Source organism: Eptatretus burgeri, chromosome 11 (assembly GCF_056783735.1).
Source record: "Eptatretus burgeri isolate ZD-2024b chromosome 11, Ebu_testis_v1, whole genome shotgun sequence".
NCBI lineage: Eukaryota > Metazoa > Chordata > Myxini > Myxiniformes > Myxinidae > Eptatretus > Eptatretus burgeri.
The window spans coordinates 4,796,588-4,819,460 of NC_140971.1; the positions used below are offsets into that span (position 1 = coordinate 4,796,588).

General features: G+C 46.5%; 1 protein-coding gene across 1 annotated transcript in view; it reads left to right on the forward strand.

Annotated features, from left to right (window-relative positions):
* Window positions 1-22,873, forward strand: part of UBR4 (ubiquitin protein ligase E3 component n-recognin 4) — a 155,349-nt gene that overhangs the window by 51,966 nt on the left and 80,510 nt on the right. The window contains exons 25-35 of the mRNA XM_085844959.1: window positions 5,060-5,286; window positions 5,462-5,595; window positions 5,817-5,914; window positions 8,128-8,285; window positions 10,674-10,886; window positions 10,987-11,088; window positions 14,039-14,139; window positions 14,248-14,461; window positions 14,653-14,844; window positions 20,683-20,746; window positions 20,854-21,051. Coding sequence (XP_085701085.1) covers window positions 5,060-5,286; window positions 5,462-5,595; window positions 5,817-5,914; window positions 8,128-8,285; window positions 10,674-10,886; window positions 10,987-11,088; window positions 14,039-14,139; window positions 14,248-14,461; window positions 14,653-14,844; window positions 20,683-20,746; window positions 20,854-21,051 — 1,701 coding nt within the window. The remainder of the gene's footprint in view (window positions 1-5,059; window positions 5,287-5,461; window positions 5,596-5,816; window positions 5,915-8,127; window positions 8,286-10,673; window positions 10,887-10,986; window positions 11,089-14,038; window positions 14,140-14,247; window positions 14,462-14,652; window positions 14,845-20,682; window positions 20,747-20,853; window positions 21,052-22,873) is intronic.

The following is a 22,873-nucleotide window of genomic DNA, read 5'->3' on the forward strand; positions in this document are numbered from 1 at the left end:
GTGTGGTCTTCAAGTTGTTCGGACCCGGGCTCCAGCGAGAGCGAGCTGGATCCAATCGCCGAGCCGCGATCCCTCCCGAGCTCCCGCGAATCCTCCCACGCTTCTCAACACGTAACAGGTGAGACAAGGCGCCGATCCTTCGCGTCGATGCGTCACTTCCCCGAGGAACCACCTCCAAGAAGAGGTCGATGAGTCGCACCAAGCTGGGAACCAAAATGGAGAACAAAGAGCTCCACAAACCAAGAAGAAGAAGAAGAAGAAGAAGCCACCATTCGCAGCTCGAGCCAAGCAACAGGCTCAACTTCCTTCCAAAACAAGGCAGCTTGAAGCAAAAAGCTCTCCCGAGCCAAGCAGAAGCCGAAGCTCACGGAACCATCAAAGCAAACAGCCTCCTCCCGAGCCAGCCGAAGCAAAAAGCTTCCGAAGGCCTCAACCCTAACGCAAGCCAAGCAAGACCCGACGGTCTGCTGAACGACTCCCCTCAACTCCCTTCTCCAACTCTGCCCTTCCAACTCTGCCCACGAACAAAAGAAAAAGATCTCCTCTTGTCCTTATCCCACCCTTCCCCTGATCCCGGCATGACTCATGCACTCGTGCTCCATCCCCCGCTCAGCCACGGGTGGGAGGGAGTTGTTGACATCATGAGTCACGGGACGGCAGGGTGGTTCTTGCCCTTCACAGAAGAGGGGGAGGGATGTCTCCATTGTTCGTTCCCAAACTATTAAATCGATCCGCAGCACATCTAATCGATTTCTGAACATTTAAACAATGAAAGGTGAGCTATCTAGGGAACAAGCACTTATCAACATAGCTGATTAAAGGAACCTGTATGTTGTGTGCAATCTAATTCCCAAATTCGTAACACTACCCCCTCCCCTTTTTACAGACTCGTCCCGGGTCGTCAAATTTTCGTGTGACCAGCATGTGTAAGTTTTCCCCTAGTACGTTCTACCTTCGGATCCCTGAGTGCGACATTTCTTTACACGTGTCCAAAAATAAATAACCTAATGCGCTGCGTAACTAACTAAACAAACTCTCAGACTCATTCGGACAACTTAACTAAAATTGTCGGCGCTAAAACAAACATGCAGGTGGGGTTCCACGTATTTACAATTTTCACTCAACTTATCCATTACTTAACCATGGCCCAGGACTTGTGATCTGTGAAAGGGGAGAAGGTAAAAGTTATTTCAAAGTTCATTGATGCAGGGGAATGGATAGAGATGGTCGCAAAACACAAAATGAGCATGATGGATGCACGGGCTGCAGGCAGGGCAGTCCTTGCAAAACTGGATGGTCCTGGCGCACATGGTGATGGATGGACACGGGCAAACGCAAACAAGGGCTAGCAGGCATGGGGTCATGGCAGAGGCAGGCAAACGAGGCATGGCAAGGCAAGTCCATGCAGAACAGGCAGCTACAGCACAACAGGCCGGCAGGTGAAGCTGGCCGGCCTCGGAAGGCGGGCTCAGACATAGCCTACTGTCTCCCCCCACTCTATCGCCTTTGCCCGTCTCTGTCCATACCCACTCCCTTAATTTGCCACAAAACACAACAAAATTTTGCCCCTCTTTATTTTATTATTTTTATTTTCCTTTTATAATTGTCTCCCTAACCCCCTTTATCGTCATTGGCCGGCTAGCCTATCATGTCCCCCTCGCCTACTCCCAACCCCTATGTTCCCTCGCTGGAGGGGAATAGGGAGAGACTAGCGTCCTGTCTCGAGGCCCAACAAAGCCTCAGAATGGCCTCCTCACAGTTTAGCGATCTACCAAGGTGAGTCCAGCGGCCTACAACGAGCGAAGGGATGGATGGTGCGAAGGGGTACATCTCCTATCTACCCTAACATTCATTAACCTGAAACTACCCCGGGGCTTTCCAAAAATACCTCACACTTTAAAACTATCGGTTCTAAAAACCATGATTCCCGTCGCCTGTGTTGGTGTCCATAATAAATTTGGGCCTTGCCCTCAAATTTTCATACGTGCCCTCGCACAATTTCCTGGCTGGACAGCGTGGCTCAACTGGCAGGAACTCCCCCTCTACCAAACTCTGACCATGGCACCCCCAGGCCCGCAGGCTGCCTCTGAGCCTAGCTGCTCCCTACAACGCGGGGGGTTGCCCTCTGGCATTGCCCCCCTCCGATGCCCACGTGGCATTCTGGCGCTACAGGTCCCGTTTCCGACGGGTCGCCCGTGTCCACTACACTAACCCGGCCCCTCCTGGGCCCTTGGCCAACTCTGGCCGACTCGTCCGGTGCCCGGGGTGCCCACTAAACAAATACTCAACTTTCCACAGCCACGCTCCCAGCCGGTCCATGAACTCTTGCACCCCTCCAAACGGGTTTCGTGCCTTCTCTCAACACCAATAACAAAACGACCTCCTGTTAGTAAATTTGAATAACCCAATAGCTAACATTAAACTGACCCCGGGGTCACTTGGGTGGGAATCACTCCTCCCCCCAACCAGTCATTCGCACCATGCCTACCACATTCGCTCCACTCGCACACTTGGGCCCACTGTCCCACACTCATTCCTCACACACTTTCCATTTCACAACTCACACCAACACTCTATACTGCCATCCTTCTAATTAAATCCCCCAGCTCACTCGTGCTCCCTCGTCATCCCTTACATCAATGCACGTTCCATTTACTCCACGTAGCTAAACTCCGTCTCCACTACACATTTTCAGTCTGTCCATGTCTCCAAAAATCCAAAAATTCCCATTTCCTAAATCTGAACTAAAATCCCTCTAACTAATCCATACCACGGGCTCCATGAGGACTTGTCCCTGCCCCATGAAGCCGGTCTAACTATCGCTAACCCATCCCCCTAACTAGTACTTCCTGTACCCCCTAGACAGGGGGGTCTTCCACCCTTTCCCCAGGGAATCCTGTTCACCCGAAGCGAGGCTTGCTTTTTTTTTCTTTTTTTTTTCGTGCACCAGCGCGGCAACTCGCAACCTGCGCTCCTTTCCCCGTGACGTCATGGCAGCTGTTCGCGTATCTTGTCCCTTCTCGGACGGTACCATTCGGCAGGGATTTCCCTTCTGCCGTATTCCAACCCTGCAGCCACGACATCACCCTGCGCATCAAAAACAAGCCTCACGTTTTGAGGGGTTCCCCACGCGAACACATGTGCTCTGCTCGTCGGAGCTTCACACACATGCCCGCGCACACACACACACACACACACACACACACACACACACACACACACACGCGCACACACACACACACACACACACACAAGAAACGGTGGCAGAGGCCTCGGAGGACATTTGGCCATTATCATTACAAGGGAGCTTACAGGTGAGGCTATTAAAGGTAATGACTAATGGATGCTCAGTGTTGTGTTTCCTTCCTGGTTTGTGTTTAATTACTCACAGGTTAATACATATGGCAGAACAGTGAGCACCCTTTCCAACCAACCTCCGGTCCTCCCGGGTGTGTATGCTATCTGCGGCCTGGACGCTGCTCTGGCCAAAGCTCAAGTGGGTTTGGACACATGGTTTGGTGGGTCATTGGCCTCAACCCTAACGCAAGCCAAGCAGGACCCGACGGTCTGCTGAACGACTCCCCTCAACTCCCTCCTCCAACTCTGCCCTTCCATCTCTGCCCTCTCCAACTCTGCCCACGAACAAAATAAAAAGATCTCCTCTTATCCTTCTCCTGCCCTTCCCCCGATCCAGGCGTGACATATGCCCTCGTGCTCCATCCCCCGCTCAGCCACGGGTGGGAGGGAGTTGTTGACATCATGAGTCACAGGACAGCAGGGTGGTTCTTGCTCTTCGCAGAAGAGGGAGAGGGATGTCTCCATTGTTCATTCCCTTACTATTAAATCGATCCGCAGCGCATCTAATTGATTTCTGAACATTTAAACAATGAAACGTGAGCTATCTAGGGAACAAGCACTTATCGACATCGCTGACTAAAGGAACCTGTATGTTGTGTGCAATCGAATTCCCAAATTCGTAACTATATATATATATATATATATATATATATACAGTATATATACAGATGTACCAGTATGAGCTAGCCCACTGGATATCGATACCGATGGAGCCTGATTGACTTGAAATTTGAGGAGTTGCATATTTGGTCATCGAGTTCAACCACCAATTGTTTTTAAGGTCAACTTCTGCCAAAGGTCAACAACTTTGGTGGAGTTTCTAAAATCCTCAATTTTCATCCGATTGACTTGAAATTTGAAGGGTTGTTGCATACTTGGTCATTGAATTCAACCACCAATTATTTTTAAGGTCAAATTTGTTTTATGGATTTCGCAAATATCGTGCTCAACGCAACGTCTTTCTTGTTTGTTTGCAGAATATCTCAAAAAGTTGTGGACAGATTTGGATGAAATTTGGTGGACAGGTTGGGTGCGTGACGAGGACAAATTGATGAGATTTTGGTGAAGATCCGGATCCGGATCAAATAATTTTTTTTAAGTGATTCTTCACTGGTAAGAGATGGTGCCAAAAATAATGTATATAGTTTGATATCTCAAAAAGTTATTGATGGATTCGGACGAAATGGATTCGGATTCGGACATGTTGGGTGTGTGACAAGGAAGAACTGATTCGATTTTGGTGAAGATCCCAATCCGGGTGGAGGTATGTGCTCTACCGAGTGCCCTTCTAGTTTCCTTTTGTTAAACATGCTCTCACTTTTTGTGGGGCAGAGGTTTGTTTGAGAGATGCTGTCAGACAAGGGGTGGAGGAGTTTTCTGTATCATGAGATTGTAAAATATATTCAAAATCCACTTGGATATAACCACAAACATTATTTTTGATGAGCATAGCTCCTCTGTTGTGGCACTTTGCCATCACATTTTGCAGGGGAGAGGATTCATGATGAAACAAAAGCATGAAAATATTTTTTACTTTTGCAACAATAATTTTGAATTGTGAACTTCCCTCAGTGTAAGCTGTTGATTTCACTGTTTGGCCATTATCATTACAAGGGAGCTTACAGGTGAGGCTATTAAAGGTAATGACTAATGGATGCTCAGTGTTGTGTTTCCTTGCTGGTTTGTGTTTAATTACTCACAGGTTAATACATATGGCAGAACAGTGAGCACCCTTTCCAACCAACCTCCGGTCCTCCCGGGTGTGTATGCTATCTGCGGCCTGGACGCTGCTCTGGCCAAAGCTCAAGTGGCTTTGGACACATGGTTTGGTGGGTCATTGGTTGGGGCAGCTGGCAGTGCAGCCGAATCCTGTCGGGGCCTACTTCTGTGTGTCCTGCAGCTCATTGAAATATATGTTGCCGTGTCCAGGTGAGATTGGCTTCATCACGCGATGTGAAGTGTTTTAATTTATTTATCAGCTAGTGAGTCTACGTTGTACAACCTAGCTGTTCGGGTTCGGGTGATTAGGTGCTAATCCTTGGAAGGACGATGTGATGCATGGCTGTACTTGATGATGTCCATGTTCATGACATCTGGGTTCCAGGTGGTATTTGTTGGGAAGCCTGGTAGAAGAGAGTGCCAGTGGCGAAGCAAGATATCCAGCTGACAATGTGCTTCGATCGTACGCTGCCGCCATGGCCCTGGGAAATGGTCGCAGTGGAAAAACTGGGATTTCTGGTGAGTAGTTGTTGTGGAAGCATTTGAGGAAACACTGAAACTGTTGTTGAGTCGTGAGTTTAACACAGCCAGTGCTTGTAGGGTTTGCTGTGCAGTCCGTTTCATATTTGTTTAGCACCATTTATTTAATGTGTTTGTTGGTGGGAACAGGAGGGAGGGATGAAAAATAATCTATTTTTTGCAGACTTCATAAATAACCCCAAAAGATATTTTGTGTTTAGGTCCAGCTGCTGTTCCTGCTCTTCCTGCTGGTGTGCGATCTCTCTGTGAATCTTGGAATGCTGTTCATACCACCGAGTTTCCTTCAATGGGTGCCTGGGTAAGTAACCTAAACTTTTTTTTTCGATTCTAATTACATAAGAAAAACTTGATGGATCAAAGACCAAATTGCAATTCTTTGCATTAAATCTTTAAAATTGTAAAGAACCTCTCTCTCTTTCTCTCTAAAATTGCCATGCTGGTTTCTGGCTCCTTAGCTCAGATCTCCATGCTGGTTTCTGGTCTCTGAGCTCAGATTGCCACGCTGATTTCTGAGCTCGGATCGCCACACTAGTTTCTGGTCCCTGAGCTCAGATTACCACACTGGTTTCTGGTCCCTTAGCTCAGATTACCACGCTGATTTTTATGGTCCCTTAGCTCAGATTACCACGCTGGTTTCTGGTCCCTTAGCTCGAATTGCCGTGCTGGTTTCTGGTCTCTGGTCCCTTAGCTCGAATTGCCGTGCTGGTTTCTGGTCTCTGGTCCCTTAGCTCAGATCGCCATGCTGATTTTTATGGTCCCTTTGCTCAGATTACCACACTGGTTTCTGGTCCCTTAGCTCAGATTACCACGCTGATTTTTATGGTCCCTTAGCTCAGATTACCACGCTGGTTTCTGGTCCCTCAGCTCGGATCACCATGCTGGTTTCTGGTCCCATAGCTCAGATCGCCATGCTGGTTTCTGGCCCCTCAGCTCGGATCACCATGCTGGTTTCTGGTCTCTGAGCTCAGATCGCCACGCTGGTTTCTGGTCCCTCAGCTCGGATCGCCATGCTGGTTTCTGGCCCCTCAGCTCGGATCACCATGCTGGTTTCTGGTCCCATAGCTCAGATCGCCGTGTTAGTTTCTAGTTCATAAGCTCGGATCACCACGCTGGTTTCTGGTCCCTTTGCTCAGATCGCCGTGCTGGTTTCTGGTCCATTCGCTCAGATCGCCGTGCTGGTTTCTGGTCCCTTAGCTCAGATCACCACGCTGGTTTCTGGTCCCTTAGCTCAGATCGCCATGCTGATTTTTATGGTCCCTTAGCTCAGATCGCCACGCTGGTTTCTGGTCCCTCAGCTCGGATCACCATGCTGGTTTCTGGTTCCTAAGCTTGGATCACCATGCTGGTTTCTGGTCCCTCAGCTCAGATCACCATGCTGGTTTCTGGTTCCTTAGCTTGCATTGCCACGCTGGTTTCTGCTGAGTTGCGGTCCACATATTGTAGCTCTTTAGGTTCAACCACTCAGTAAAGTTTGATTTTTGAACTAGAACACAGATTGGACCAGGACATAAAGAAAGAATTCCTGATTAAATTAATTGATGAACCAGTTGTTTTTTTCTTGTTCTTGACAATTCAATACCGACACAGTAATCATCCTCCAAGTTTGGAATCTAAATTGTGAATATTGTTGCCTTGCTTCTGATTTGAATGAACAACTTTAAATGACAGTCCGAATCCTATCCACTATGATATCTCCACTTTACCCTTTTTATTGGCAGTCAAAATGGGTGTAAATTTTGGATCCAATGATCCTGAGTTCAAACCCCACTCAGCTGTTGAATTAATACCAGGTCGGGTGAACTCTGCCTGTCATTCCTTCTGAGGTTGGTAAAATGAGTGCCAGCATGCTGGTATCCTGTGTCTGAGTTACGACCCGTCCAGGATTGTGCCCAATAGCCAAGGAGACTGCTTTGGCAGCACCAACGCTCTGCACAGAGTATGGTCCCAATGGATGGATGGGGTGTAAATAGCCTAATCGGGTCCACTCTACACTCCAGAAATGACCTCCCTTGTACCCATGAGGGGTTGATGACATCCTTGCCATTCTTGCCATGTGCCGGTTGGTGAGAGTTGCTCTTTGGAATTGAACCCACACAAGCCATTGGAGAAAGAAACGGGTCTTTAAATACTCGAGCAACGAGCCAACTCGGAAAGCTTGTATTTTATTAAAATTGATCCAAAGTGATCATTCACGCTCTTATTATTAAAGTGTTGGATTGGAACTACTCTGTTAAACGCACTGCCTCGTTTTGACTAGTTGAGATAACCTGAATGGTCGAAGGACATCTGATTAGTAAGCATCTTGCATCTACGTTGGGCCCAGTCAATAAACATCTACAGCAGTCTGTCTGTGAAGGCTGAGGTTCTTCTGCTGAGCTGTAGAGTGCCCGGTTTTTATCGAGAAACATGCACAATGGTGATCATCGAGCTCTCTAACACAACTCCTTTAAGTGGAAAAGCTCAGTCATGCTGGAATGATTCTTGTCAATTGACTTTATTTCTCTCCCTCAGAGGAATGCTTTTGCCAAAGACACTGTTCCCGCTGAGAGCTACGTGTGCGCTGTGCAAACGGGTCACATGACCTCTCTTGGGAACCAGAACTTGCCCCTGGCAGCACCTCTCAAGCACACACTGGCATCTCTCACACGCCTCGCCACTGACCTTCTTGTGTGAGTACAAATGAGTCACTTGAAGTCCATTTTTGCTGATTTGCATGCGAGCTGATGTCGTGAGCCAACTACAGTGTGGCCCTGTTATAACTTGATCGTTGAGGTCCATAAAATGTCATCGCGAAAAAAGTGGGGTTGCGCTAAATCAGGATTCAAGAAAATCAGCGTTCAAACTGACCCAATATTGACCTAACATCCTAAAACACCCCTATTTTCGCCCTATTTGACCAGTTTTTTGCACGTTTACCTTCTATCAAGTAAATTACCTTTTAATTAAAGAATTCCGTGAATAAAATCATTGTTGTTACAGGAGAAATTCAAACATATTAGTTTTTAGTAAAGCTTTTTAATGAACAAAACAACAAATAAAAACATTCAAGAATATTAGCAATCATCATTTACAGTTTATTTCTTTAAAAAGTGATCGAGTGTTCCTTGCTTGAACATTGCATGTCGCTGGCTGCGAGCGAAATCGAGAATGCTTCTGAGTTGGAGGATTTTTATGTGGTCCACCTCCTGGGTCTCCAGCCAATGGAGGCTAGCCTCGAGGTGTTTAATGGCTTCCGACACTTTTGGGCATAGAGGTGTAGGCTCTTCATCATCATCTTCTTGTGGCTCGAGAACTAGTACACTTGCCTCCACCGGTGCTATAGTTACGTTACGGACGATCTCGGCATTCGTCGTCGGCAGAGTGCCACTGGTGAAGCTCTTCTTTGCTCCATTCAGCCAGCTTCTCTGCCTCATGCACATCTTCCTCTGTGAAGCCATACAAATCTGGCTCCTCGTCATCATCTTCCGTGGTGGATTGGCGTGATGAATAGCCTGGCTCCAAACCCTTCTCCCAGCATTTCTCTACACATGATGAGCTGACTGCTGCCCAGGCCTTCCCACCTAAGTGGCAAAGTTCCTTCAGGTTCAGGCTTTTCAGATAGGCTTCAAGCGTTGTTGAGTCGTCTACAATTCTACTAATTAATTCTTGAACACGGAGATGTAATTTTGCTTGAACACGGAGATGATCCCCTGATCTAGGGGCTGGATCTTGGATGTAGTGTTCTTGGGGAGGTAAGAAACTCGGACCTTTCCGTCACAGCTTACTAGGTTGGCAGCTGGCGGATGATCGGGACAGTTGTCAAGCAAAAGAAGAGCTTTGGGTTCTAGCTTTTGCTTATGCAAATGAGCGCAGACGGCGGGGACAAAAGTTTTGTGAAACCAATCCTCAAAGATGACCCTTGTCATCCAAGCATTGCTGCTGTGCGTGTACTCGAACGGTAACGACTTCATGTTGACATGGTGGAAACAGCGGGGCAAGCGAGATTTGCCAATCATGAGCGGTTTTAACTTATGTGTTTCAGTCTTGTTTACACAAAACAACAATGTCACGTGATCTTTGCGTTGTTTGAGAATCCCTCACGTCGGTGGGCATCATCTTTGCTCGCCAGTGTACGGTCTGGGATAATCTTGTAGCAGAGGCCTGTTTTGTCACAGTTGTACACTTGTTCTTCCACGTAGCCACCCTCTTCTAAGAGAGTTTTTAGTTCAGCCGGGTATTTTCTGGCGGCGGCACTGTCGGCTGAGCGAATTTCTCCTGACACGAACACTTGAGAAATCCCGTGACGGCGTTTAAACCGGTCTAGCCATCCATTGCTAGCTTTGAACTGTGAGGTTTCTCCGTTGATCTGCTTGTCAAACTTCTCGGCTTGAGTTTTGAGAATAGGACCGGAAATTGGAATGCCTTCTGAGCGAGCTTGAACGAACCACTTCGTACAGGGAGTCATCGAGGCTGACATCTTTGGCTGTCTTCAGGCGTTTGGCTTTTAGTCCTGCTTCTTCTTCAACTTTGCAAAGCGACTCGCGTGACTTTTCTTCTTGAGATTTCTAGCCACGAAGTGTTGATTCCGGTATCCCGAGGTCTCGTGCAACTTGAGTTTGACTTTTAGTCTTGATCGCGTCAAGTGTGTGAAGCTTATCTTTCACAGAAAAAGATTTTCTTTTTTTTGGCAGTTTTTTCCATTTTGAACAAAAAAAAAGAAGAAAAGAAAACACGAAATTAACTCGTCAAAAACTTTTCGGTTCCGGAAAGAGCAAAAAAAAGGTCCCATGACTCATTGCGTTATATCTGACGCGTTATATCGAGGTTTCACTGGACTATGTAATAAAGGACAAAAACGCTGGAAATTTTTATCGGCACGTGTGTATTTTGTCTTTTCCTTTCTTTCCGAGGAATGACTGACTCGGTTATGACTGACACTTTGCTTCTCACAGTAGTTAATAGGATTTCAACACATCTTTCGAATTGTCCACCGATGCTGACAGATGAATATTTCTCGAACTTGATTTTGATTGTTGTTATATTTTTAGTTTTGATTGTGGTTGTGCTTGTATTTATAGTTGGTGCCCAGAGGCTGCCCAACCCCATGACGCAGCCACTGCCTTGCTGCCCCTCCTCCTGGCCGTAGAGGCCGAGAGCCTCTCTGAGTCTGCTGCTCACTGTTTGGAATCTGTCTTGGGACCCGCCGAGGGAGAACCTTTTATGTATCGCGTGCATTTGTGGCTTATCAGCATCACCTACACTCTTCTCACTCACCATTCAGGACCCTCGGGGTATGGGATTGGGTACGGGGTATAACATTGAGCACTCTCGTGATTTTTCCTGTGCCCAATGCCCATCTCATTTTTTCTTGGTTCTGGTTCTGAAATGCAGGGGGTTGAGCGAGGAGGTTCTGGAGGAATGCATTTGCTTTTTGGAAAGAGGCCTGCAAAGCTCAATGTCTCGACGGGCCATGGAAGAGTTCTTCACGAACAGGTGGGCTTCACCGTGTCTGGCACCTCCACCCTCATCTGCATAATGTTCTGAGCGACTGAGTGTAAACTTTAATGGAGAACTACGAGGATCTCGTTGGGTGTGCCCGGCATCAGATTTCTGGCGTGCAGGGGAGTCCACTGATGAATGTTTTATAACAATGGAACCTGAAAATGATTTTTTACGAATGATTTTGAGTTCGTACAGGTTACTCCACTAAGGCAAAAAAAAAAAAAGATTGCAACCAAGCTGTTTGTTTTGCACTCGTCATTGCAAATCCAACATTTTATTTCCTTGCAAAGTGGTTTTAAATCCAAGGGTTGTTTTTAAAATAAAATGAGGTCAAGATCCGTGGAAGACCAAGACGACAGGGAGAGAGGCCAACACATGAGCAGTGGAGCAGTGGAGCAGAGAGGAACAGAATGGGTGGGTAGCGAGGGGGAAGGGGAAGTCGGCAGGATTAGAAAAGGCCTCAAGTTTTATAATAATATACAAGGTTAGGTTAGATTCCCATGCATTACCCTAGTTATTCCATTTTACTTTCATAACTTCCTTTTTGATAATGCATGGGAATTTTGGGAATGACCTTTGCACATAATGGATACCGTGAAATGCAGCGATTGCCTTTGAACTGTTGCTTTAATATTTTCATGTCAATATTTTTGCGGAACTGGGGTTCGGGGATACCATGAGGGGAAGCACTCGGGTTCCTCCCGAACGCCCAGCCCTGAAGGCCGACGTGCTGCGGATGACTCGCGGCCCACTGAGTTGCTAAGCAACCACGAACGTCAATTAGCACAATCGAGTCTGGCAGGATCCACCATCCGTCGTATTACGTTTACTTGTCCATTGAGTTTCCTTGACTAATTGAAGTTCGTACTCTTAGTACATACCCGTCTGTGTATCTTTAAGTACAAACGAGCGAGAACCGTGGGTATGCACTGGCTAACGAGAACAAATCACGTGGGGTAAAACTTCCCGTCTAACAATAATGTGACTGTGCTGGACCAATGAAGGAAAAGACGCTACGAGCAGGCGTCGATGAACAATTAATGTGTTTATTCGCAAAGTGGAGAGCGAGGAAAAGCATGTGACACAGTGAAGACAGGGATTTATTTACAGGGGAATCTGTACAGCAGAGACATGCAGTATTCATGTGGTACGGCAAAAGACATACATGCAATAGCAAAGGAACAAAGAGCAGAGTTACCCCGATCTATCGAGCTTACAGAATCGTACTTGGATTAACATCACAGGTGCCATCGCATTCATTCTGCAGAAGGGTAGATCAGAGAGGGATAAGGGAAGTTTAGACATTGCCAACCTCCTTGCTTACCCGGCACGAACAAACGGGCATGTGTTGGTCCAAAGTGTGGGGGAGGTGAGGAGTGAAGGGGTGTTGAGATGTGTGTTGAAGAGGTGTGAGCAGGCTGCGGTGTTGGTGTTTAGAATAAGAATGGACAGGGTGCGAATCAGTCGTCGCTCTTCAAAGAACGTTTGGTCGGGCATTGCCCTCGCTGATGGCTCTTCATGCGTCCACAGTAAACGAGTCGGAAAAGAGAAAGAACGCGTGAGAGCACTATATAATGTGTGGTGTTGCTGGTCTGACCTCTCGCTCCATACTGCGCCCGGATTGGATAGCGTTTGGAACGCCTGCTTCTCCAGTGTTCCTTCCTGTTCCTCTGACCAGTGACCAGCAACCAGTAACAACCCCCAGAGCAGCGAACTGCTTTGCATGTGGAACGCTCCGCTATTTAAGCAACTCGGGCAGGGTTAAGTTTTGCGGAGGCCAAAGTTGATTCCCCGCCTCTTGTAGGCATGGTTGCTGGGAGCAAGGTTCATGTGCCACTTTCTTTGCTCCGAGTGCAACGTGCCCATTTCCCAGACGTGCTCCATTGTGACTTCACCCTCTCAGCGAACTTTCTGGTTTGGAAATGTCCTCGATACATCTCGGGGCATGCCACGAGCACGACCTCTCCACTAACAATGGGCCGACATGTAGTGGTCCCCATTTGCCGCCTGAATGCCCAGGAAAGCTGCGGATGGCATACTATATAACAAGGTCTTCGCTGGTTGCGGAACGTAATGGAACGTTGAGCTCACACTTGCACCCATGGTGTAACAGGCTCCGCTTGCGGCAGCCCTAGGCTTGGATGCGAGTGCGAGCCAAAAGCGTCCTTGGGCAAGGTGAGATGATGGACTTGAGGTGCAGGAAGGCAGTCGCAATGGCGATGCGTATGAAGGTTGGTGAAGTGTAGGGTTGAAGTACTGTCGGGCAATGGCGATTTGTGCTGTGTAATGGCGAGGGCCTGGAAAGGCCAGCTTGAATGGTGGGTTTTGAATGAGATGGAATAAATTCCATTGCGTGTTTGAAGCACGCAGGGTGGTTCTCGCTGATGTTGAGATAAAATTGCAATGAATGGACTATTGTGGTCGAAGTTGCAGTTTGGTTCTGGTGCGCAGATTCAAATGTGGTTTTGGCACGCATATGCAAATGTGGATGTGAGCAGTGGGTGTTTGTAAGTTGAAGAAGATGGGGTGAAAGTGGGGGAAAAAACATAACTAATCCCTCACAATGCATATTCCCTTTTGTAACCCAATGGACACAAGGGAGGACCCGACCTGGAACATGAAATAACTGTCGCGGGAACTGCTTTATCTTGTGTGCCATTGCCTTGGGGGTCTCAGTTCTCAGAACCATCACAATATGTTGGACAACTGACCATGATACCAAATTATCAGCACAACAAGGATTGCATCTGCTGAACTCCATTGCCATGATGATAGCCATTGAACGTGATTGGTACAGCCAGTGGGGTTTGGCCATTTGCTGCTTGGGCAATCATGTTCAACTTTTGGGTTTTTTTATATTCCTTGATTGAGTTGTTTTGGTTTCTGGTTTGTCTCATAGATGTTTGGTGTTTATATTTTGTGCATTTGTGTTTTGCGGAAGTGGTGAGCTGGCAGAGATTTTGCTGGTAACGGCGGGTGAGCATCTGTCTGTGAACTACTGCAACCGTATCCTGAGGTTTCTCACCACGCTGCTCACCATGGGTAGGTTATTATTTTACTAGCTAACACTGACTAGCTCTTACTAGCTACCTCGTGTCAGTGTTAATCAGATCAAACTGAAATGTTGTCCTCTCTTTCATTCGCACGTAGCTGAGCGCACCTCTGAGGTGAGTCTTCAGCATCTGGCCGGTTCCTTGGCTCAACTCGTATGTGCCGAGCCAGCTCGACTCCGAGCCTGGCTCTCCCGTATGGCGGGAAGTGGATTGTCGGCGGCTCTTACAGGGGAATCCGAGCCGACGGAGGCTCAGCGCGAGAATCGCCACCTGCTCCTTGGTCTTGCGAGCTGCATTGCTCGAGAGAACAGGTATTCGTAACTTGAAGCTGTACAAGCCTTTCTTGTTAAATTGTCTGTTGTCTCCTGCAATCAAAAACAAAAACATATTTATTTGCTTCAGATACTTTCCCTCCCCTCTTTACCTCCCTTCTTCCTCGTGCATTTGTATTTGCCTTCCATCACTACTTCCACTTCCACGTCTCACTTTGATTCCGTGGCAGCCCCGTCGGCGAAGGCGTGTGCACAGTTCTTCTCTCTGCGATGGTACAAATGGCTGGAGAGATGGTGGCGGGCCGAGCCAATCCTGCTCCCTTCCCCGATCTACTCAATGTTATGGCGACGCTCGCCAATGCCGGACAAGGGGCTGGTCACTTGCAACTTCACCGCGCGGCAGTTGGCTGGCTCGCCTCATGGTGGGTGTCTGTCTGGATTCTGAGCTTTCCTTGTTGAGCAAACGTTTTTTGTGTCGCACGGCTGTTTGTTCTCAAGGTATCAAGGAACATTATGGTTGGCAGTCAGTCATTGGAAGTTGTGATGACCGTGTGGTGGAAATGATCTCAATTTCCACTCAGGTTCAGCATACAAAGGAGAATCTTTAATACATTACGTACGTGCACACATGCGGGAGAAATCTCCATCAATGAAATTCTCAAAAAAAAAAAAACAACAAACCCTAATCCAAGCCTTAAGGCCCTGTCACACCTTGACGTTTTAGCCAGCATATGCCGACGTATGAAAAATTTGTCTAAAACGCTGGCTTACATCGACTACGTTATGGGTAAGTTTGGTATACGTTAAGAGCACGCTGAAGCACGCTGGCATACGTCGTAGTACGCCAAACTCGTCGGCAAATTTAGAGCATGCTCAAAATTTTTTGACGTATGCTCGCGTATGACTCACACGTTCCGCATACGCTGGCCATAAGTTGTAGGCACGTAATGCGATCGTTGACACACGTTACTTGTAAGTTACTCATAAGTCGAAACACGTCGAGGTAATGTTTAGCATACCCGAAACTTATTTCAAACCTATGAGTAACGTGCTTTGAACCTATGTATAACGTATCTCCAACGCATATTGACGTATGTAGACGTATTTGATTGACGTCTTCCGGACGACCACAGAACTTACTGAACGTGTTTCTAACTTACAGCTACCGTATAATGGCGTATTGGCAGCGTTTCGGGGAATTAGTATATAAAAATGAGCTTCAAAGGAGGAACCCGTCAGTGTTTCAGACTCCTTGTTGAGTAGATGTCCATGCCAGTAGTACCAGTAGTAGTAGGCAAGTGTGTCAGTAGTAGTAGTAGTAGTAGTAGGTCCATGTCAGTAGTAGTAGTAAGTGAGCGTGATGGGGAGGGTGTGGGTGATGATGGATCCTCCTTGCGTCCGCGGCCACGGCCAGGAGACTTCTTTGCAGCATTCTTCAAAGTTTTCTTCGGCATTTTTTTTTTAATGTTTTTCTACGCTGAACTATTGATGTTTTTTTCAGTTTTGGGTGTATTCATAACGAGTTGGACATATGCATAACGTATTAGTAATGTACACAGAACGTTTCGCTAACTTATAGATAACTTACACCAACGAATGCTTAGCGTGTTGTCTGCGTTCACAACATATGCCCAACGATCGTCTAATGTATGCATAGCATGCGACAGCATATCGCCGACGATCACATGGCGTAGGCTATTAATAGGGTTCGTTCAACGATTTAAATCGCTGCCGCTCGACTATTTAAATGGACGCTGCCGCTCGACGATTTTAATCATAACCAAGCTTGACATCGAAGTGTCAACATCATCGTCATGCCGAAGAAAACTTCGAAGAATGCTGCGTGGACGTCTCCTGGCCGTGGACGTGGAAGCAAGGAGGATCCATCATCACCCACACCCTCCCCATCACGCTCACCTACTACTACTGACATGGACCTACTACTACTACTACTACAACTACTGACACGCTCACCTACTACCACTACCGATACTACTACTGATACGCTCACCTACTACTACCACTACGACTGACACGCTCACCTACGACTACTACTACTACTACTGGCTCGCTCACCTACAACTACTACTACTGACATGGACATCTACTCAACATGGAGTCTGAAACACTGACGGGTTCCTCCTGTGAAGCCCATTTTTAAATACCAATTCCCCTAAACGCTGCCAATACGCCATAATACGGTAGCTGTAAGTTAGAAACACGTTCAGTAAGTTCTGTGGTCGTCCGGAAGACATCAAATACGTCTACATACGTCAATATGCGTTGGAGATACGTTACACATAGGTTCACAGCACGTTGCTCATAGGTTAGATATAAGTTTCGGGTACGCTAAACATTACCTCAACGTGTTTCGACTTATGAGTAACTTACAAGTAACGTGTGTCGACATGTGTCAATGATCGCATAACGTGCCTACAACTTATGGCCAGCCTATGCGGAACATGTGCGTCATACGCTGGCATACACACACACACACACACAAACATTTAAAGGCCATTTTCCGCGCTAAAGCGGGGGTTAGACTTGCGGGCCCCATGACAATCTTCTCCACTTTACCCTGTTTTCTGCATCTCCCCTTCTTAATCCCCTTGCCCACATTTCCTCTTCCACCACATTTAGCTAAGTTTTTCTCGGTCTTCCCCGTCCTCTACTTCCGACTACACTCATTTCCAACACTCCTCTCACCCAGTCACTTTCATCCTTCCTCAACACATGACCCAACCATCTCAACCTGTTTCTCTTCACAACCTCCATCACAGACTATTCCCATCATCTTCCGCAAGTCATCATTTGTCTTCCTCTCTCTGAACGATACTCCACACATCCACCGAACCATTCGCATTTCCACCCTTTCCAGCCTTTGTTGCTGCTCCATGTTCACTACCCATGTCTCACTCCCATAAATCATCGTACTCCTCACACATGAAGCATACACCTTTCCCTTCAGCTTCAACGACACTACCCTCTTTGTCAGCACGCCACTCAGTTCCCGAAACTTCTTCCATGCACATCTAACTCTAGCAACCATCGAAGAGTCTCATCCACCTTCTCCATTCAGCATGTCTCCGAGATAGCAAAATGTTTTCACCCCTTCCAGCTTCACACCATCTCCAAGATCTAACTCAACAATTCCTTCATCTGCTGCTCCCTCGATGCACACCTTACACTTGAATGTAGCTGCCACACTGATTAATGACCCTCTCACCCCACTACATTTTCGATGAATCCATTCAGCACACATTGTACACTGAATGGAGTTCACCCCGACACCCTTCCTGCACACAGCACACGGCCACTTCCCAGTCCTTTCCACCTCACCACATGCTTTACCACTTACCATCACCTTCGTCTTTCCGATATTCACCTTCAAACCTTTTGCCTCCATACATTCCTTCCACTTGTTCATCTTCTCCTTCAGTCCATCCATACTCTCTGCAATCAACACCAGATCATCTGCATACAGCAGCTCCCACGGTAAACCCTCCTTTACCCTCCGAGCCAGCACCTCCATCACAACTACAAATAGAAGGGGACTTAGTACCGACCCCTGGTGCACTCCTACCCTCACCTCAAACTCACCACTGTTCCCATCCTTCGTCCTTACAGCTGTGCGTGCTCTCTCGTACATGGCCATCACTACTCTGATCAACCATTCCTCCACTCCTAACTTCCTCAATGCCCATGCCATTACTTCGCGTGGGACCCCATCAAATGCTTTCTCCAGATCAACAAACCCAAAAAACAACTTCTTCCTCTTCTCCATGTACTTCTCCTGCAACTGCCTTACAATAAAAATTGCATCTGTCATTCCTCTTCCTGGCATAAATGCAAACTGCATTTCATCAATCTTTACCTTCTTCCTTATCCTCTTCTCCAACACCCTTTCCAATACCTTCATTCCATGTTCCAATAACTTTATTGCTCTATAGGAGCCACAGTCCAGAGGGTCACCTTTCCCCTTGTACAGAGGGACGAGGGTACTCAGTTCCCAATCCACTGGAATGCGGCCTTCTTTCACCACCAGATTACAGATCTCTGTCATTCTCTTCACACCCCAACTTCCCGCTGCCTTCAACATATCTCCCACAACTCCCGTCGGCCCTCCTGCTTTTCTACTCTTCATTGCTCTTATAGCTTCCTCAACTTCCTTCTCAGTTATCTTCTCTGCTGGTCCTAAAGCTGGGTTACTCTCGATGTTTCTATCCCATTCATTTTCTACATTCAACAGCCTTTCCATATATCTCTTCCATCTTCCTTTAATTCCATCTGAATCCACAACAATTTGTCCCACTTCATCCTTCAAGCAACTCACCCCCGTCACATCAAATCTCTCTCTCGCTATCTGCTTTGCGATCCTGAATACCGCTCTCTTACCCTCCTCCGAATCCAAGCGTTCTCCAAACATTTTCCTATGGGCCTCCTGCACCTTTGCAACCTCTTTCTTTGCAGCGTCTCTTTCTTGGCATGCGTCGAAAAATTTTGACCATGCTTAAAATTTGTCGACGAACTCGGCGTACTATGACGGACGTATGCCAGCGTGCTTCAGCGTGCTCTTAACGTATACAAAACTTACCCATAACGTATTCGGCAAATTTTTCATACGTCAGCATATGCTGGCTAAAACGTCAAGGTGTGACAGGGCATGACGGTGATGTTGACACTTCGATGTCTCGTGCGGTTATGATTTGAATCGTCGAGCGGCAGTCTATTAATAGCCTACGCCACGTGATCGTCAGTGATATGCTGCCGCGCTATGCATAAGTTAGACTATCGTTGGGCATAAGTTGTGAACGCTGACAACACGCGAAGCATTCGTTGGTATAAGTTATCTATAAGTTATCAAAACGTTCTGTGTACATTACTAATACCTTCTGCATACGTCCAACTCGTTATGAATACGCCCAAAACTGAAAAAAACATCAATAGTTCAGCGTACGCCAGCGTTTTACATGCATTTTGATACGTTGCCATACGCTGGCTAAAACGTCAAGGTGTGACAGGGCCCTTATATATCGCAGCAGGGACGAGTGGGAGAAATGATTGACTAAGTAGGATAAAAGAGAAGTAGCCTTTCATCAGGGAAAGAGTAACTTTTACTAAAGTTTGAAATCAAAATAACTGTTTTCTGCCACTGGGAAAGGAGTGAAACAGAGTCTTCTCAATGTTTTGGTGAAAAATCTTCGACTTCGACAAATCTCAACAATGTTGTTTCCACGAGGCAAGGCCCAAGTACAGCCAATCAGAAAAGAGCACAAACAGCCTCTTCAAGGTCCCACAGGGTTTGGAGGGTACAGACAGTTACACAGATCAAGGGAGTGAATCATTGCTTAGGCACATTCTCAGCGTTGATGAAGAACAACATTGCATTCTGACATTGACTGGCGCGCTCACAGGACCTTGCCAGCTTTTAACAATGCCTCCGCACAAAAAGCCACGCATCATATTCATTAAATTTGTGAACTAGATTAGACATATCTAAAGTTTTGCTTCATCATGTACTAATTTGATAAACTTAAGTCTTCCTGGAACTTATGCAACATTTTGAGTTTGTTACATAGTTTTAATCAAAAATAATGACCGTTTTTACAGCCATTTTTCCCTGCTGTGCAGGGGTTTGGCTTTTTCTTGAGGCAATGTTTTATGGCCGGATGCCCTTCCTGACGCCAACCCTGGTCGCCTCCTACGACACACAGGGATATGGTACACCTATTCTAACCGGGGCATACACCGGGACCAGTACACTGGCACTCATTTCGCCGACCTCGGAAGGATGACAGGCTGAGTCAACCCCCTGGTGTTAATTCAGCAGCCAACGGGGCTTGAACTCAGGACCCTTGGATCCCAAGCCGCCACCCAAACCACTAAGCCAACACCAGGCTTAGTTTTAATCAAAAATGACAAATTAATATCAACTGAAGGCAGATGAATGTTTTACAGGAAGCACATGTAACAGAATACAAAGCAAATGTAACAGAATACATGGATAATGATGTTTAAAATGGAATCCCCTCAACTGCGGCATTTTTACCTGAGTTCAGGTAATATTTTGTGCGTGAGGAACAAATGCCTCCATTCATTCACACCAATTACAAATGCTTCAAGAGGAAATCGACTTCGACAAATGAAACAAGAAAGTACCTTGTCATTTTGGTTTTTGAAACTTCTACTACTACACCCAGTTAGAAAGTCACTTTGATGTCTAATTTTGCCTTTATTTGCTTTTATTTCCCTTACAACAGCAAGAACTATCTCTCCAGTAAGAATGTTGTTGAGAAATGCGGAGCAAACGTGACACAAGGGAAGGTGAGTTGACATCACGACTCTTTAAATCAAATGTAAAAATCGTTTTTTTCACCACGATGGCTAATCATCCCTACCCGTCTTTCTCTCCTTTGTCCGTCATTATCCAGCATCAGGTAATGCTGGAGGCAGCATGCCAGATCCTGAGCTACCTTTCCGACGTACTTGGTTCGCTCAGAGTAGGGGCGGGGGGGCCGGGTCCGCCCCCTGTTCCCCCTGATGGTGAAGAACGACCAGGAGGTGATGGCGACTCGGACTGGGCCGAAGACCTTGCTGCAGATGAGGATGACTCGCACGGCGAGGACTCTGTGAGACTCTGGAACGAAGCTGAGATTGCATTTCGTGACTTAATCGTCTTGACACCTGTTGGATATAACTGTTTGATGGTGAAAATGCTTAATTTTGTGTATCCTGAACCTGTTTTTTTTTTTTTTTGGTGCGAGAAATTTTTATCAATTTATAACATTATTCGCCACCGGGGGCACTGTACAGAACACATTCAGGGTTTGCACAGTCCTTGAAATTCCTGGAAAAATGAAAAAGCATTTCCAAGTCCTGGAAAGTCCTAAAAAAGTGGTCCAAGTCCTTGAAACTCCTGGAAAATGGAGAAAATTGCGCAAATATAAATAATCTGCAAGGCTTCCGGTCGGAATTATTAATTCCGCCAGCCTCTTTAAGAGAACGTGACCAATTATAACCTCCCCCGAGGATTCACTATTGAAGCCGTTCCAAAATGGCTTCTCACATGCAAAATCTGCAATGATGGGCCACCACACGAAATGTGCTTTTACGGAATGGTTTATTTATAAGTGCAAGTAGGCACAGGACGACAAAAACGGAGAATCGCAGGACAAAAGATAGACGGACATGAAAACGGGCAGATGAATAAATAAATAAATGAAGGACACTCGTGATCCGATGTAAGAAAACGCACTATACAGGAAACAAAATTTAATCGAAATGCCCATGAGTGCACAATAAAGGGTGCCCTACAAGGTCTTTGAAAACATAATGGGACCAGATATCAAAAATTCTCTACCATTAACATGTTTTCAGCCCAGAGCTGCGGCACTCAGCAGAGAGGCAAAGCATCCAGCAGGTGAAGAGATAGCGGATAAAGTGAAGCAGCATTAAGTTGTAGGGCTGCCAGCGTGCCAGTGATTGAATAGTTTAGGGCATACATTATGTAAGTGCTTATGGAAAAGTCATGATTAAAATTGAGCGAATATAAATAATCTGTTAGGTCCCAGTTGGAATTGTTAATTCAGACAGGTCTCTCTTTATTCCTGAGTTAATCCCCTCTCATGTTGCTAAATTCTTTGCCCATAATTATGTGTTCATGGCCTCTGTCTTTTCTCCATTTAGACCAAAAATATTTGATGACCCCTGTCCTGGTACTTTACCTTGGTTTCCACTTTACACATATAAGTGTAATTCAGCGGGGCTGCTACGATCTGTGTAGGTGGTAACTGAAACACACAGTACATACAGTACTGGCTGCAGCATGTACAGTATCTGCGCTTTGCTGAAAAGTTTCAGAAACCTCTCATCTGGAAGTCTTTCATTTCATGAGAGCACATAACAGTTTCCACAATGCCGAATGTTTCATACAGACAAATGTTTAACGTCAAGCATCACCATAAAGTGAAGCCGTCATGAGGAAACGGCAAACGTTTAACAGCGTTACGCGACAGCTGTTTGTAACGTAATGTGAAGACATCATGAGGAAACGTAACAAATCGGATATTTGGTGGCATTTGCAGGACCAATACAAATGCGGGCTTAATTCAATGAGAAATGTATCGTCACGTCTGAGTGCCCGTTTCGACGGAATTCCCCCGAGCCAGGACTTTTCGTCCCGAGAGATGGTCCAAACGGTCTCTTGTGGCACTGCATTCAATAATTACTCGAATTTACGTCACCATTCCCCGTATGTCGCCCAAGTGAGCTAAAATCGAAGGCACACACACACGGAAATCAAAGCAAACAATTAAAACGTGTTTTCTTACCTTTTAAAAGGATTTATTTGAAAAGCAAAGTACAGGGAAGAGGATCGACAAGGCTCTATCATAGATGGAAGAAACCAAGCCAGTCGAAAGACACAAAGAGGAGAATGACAACACGCAAATT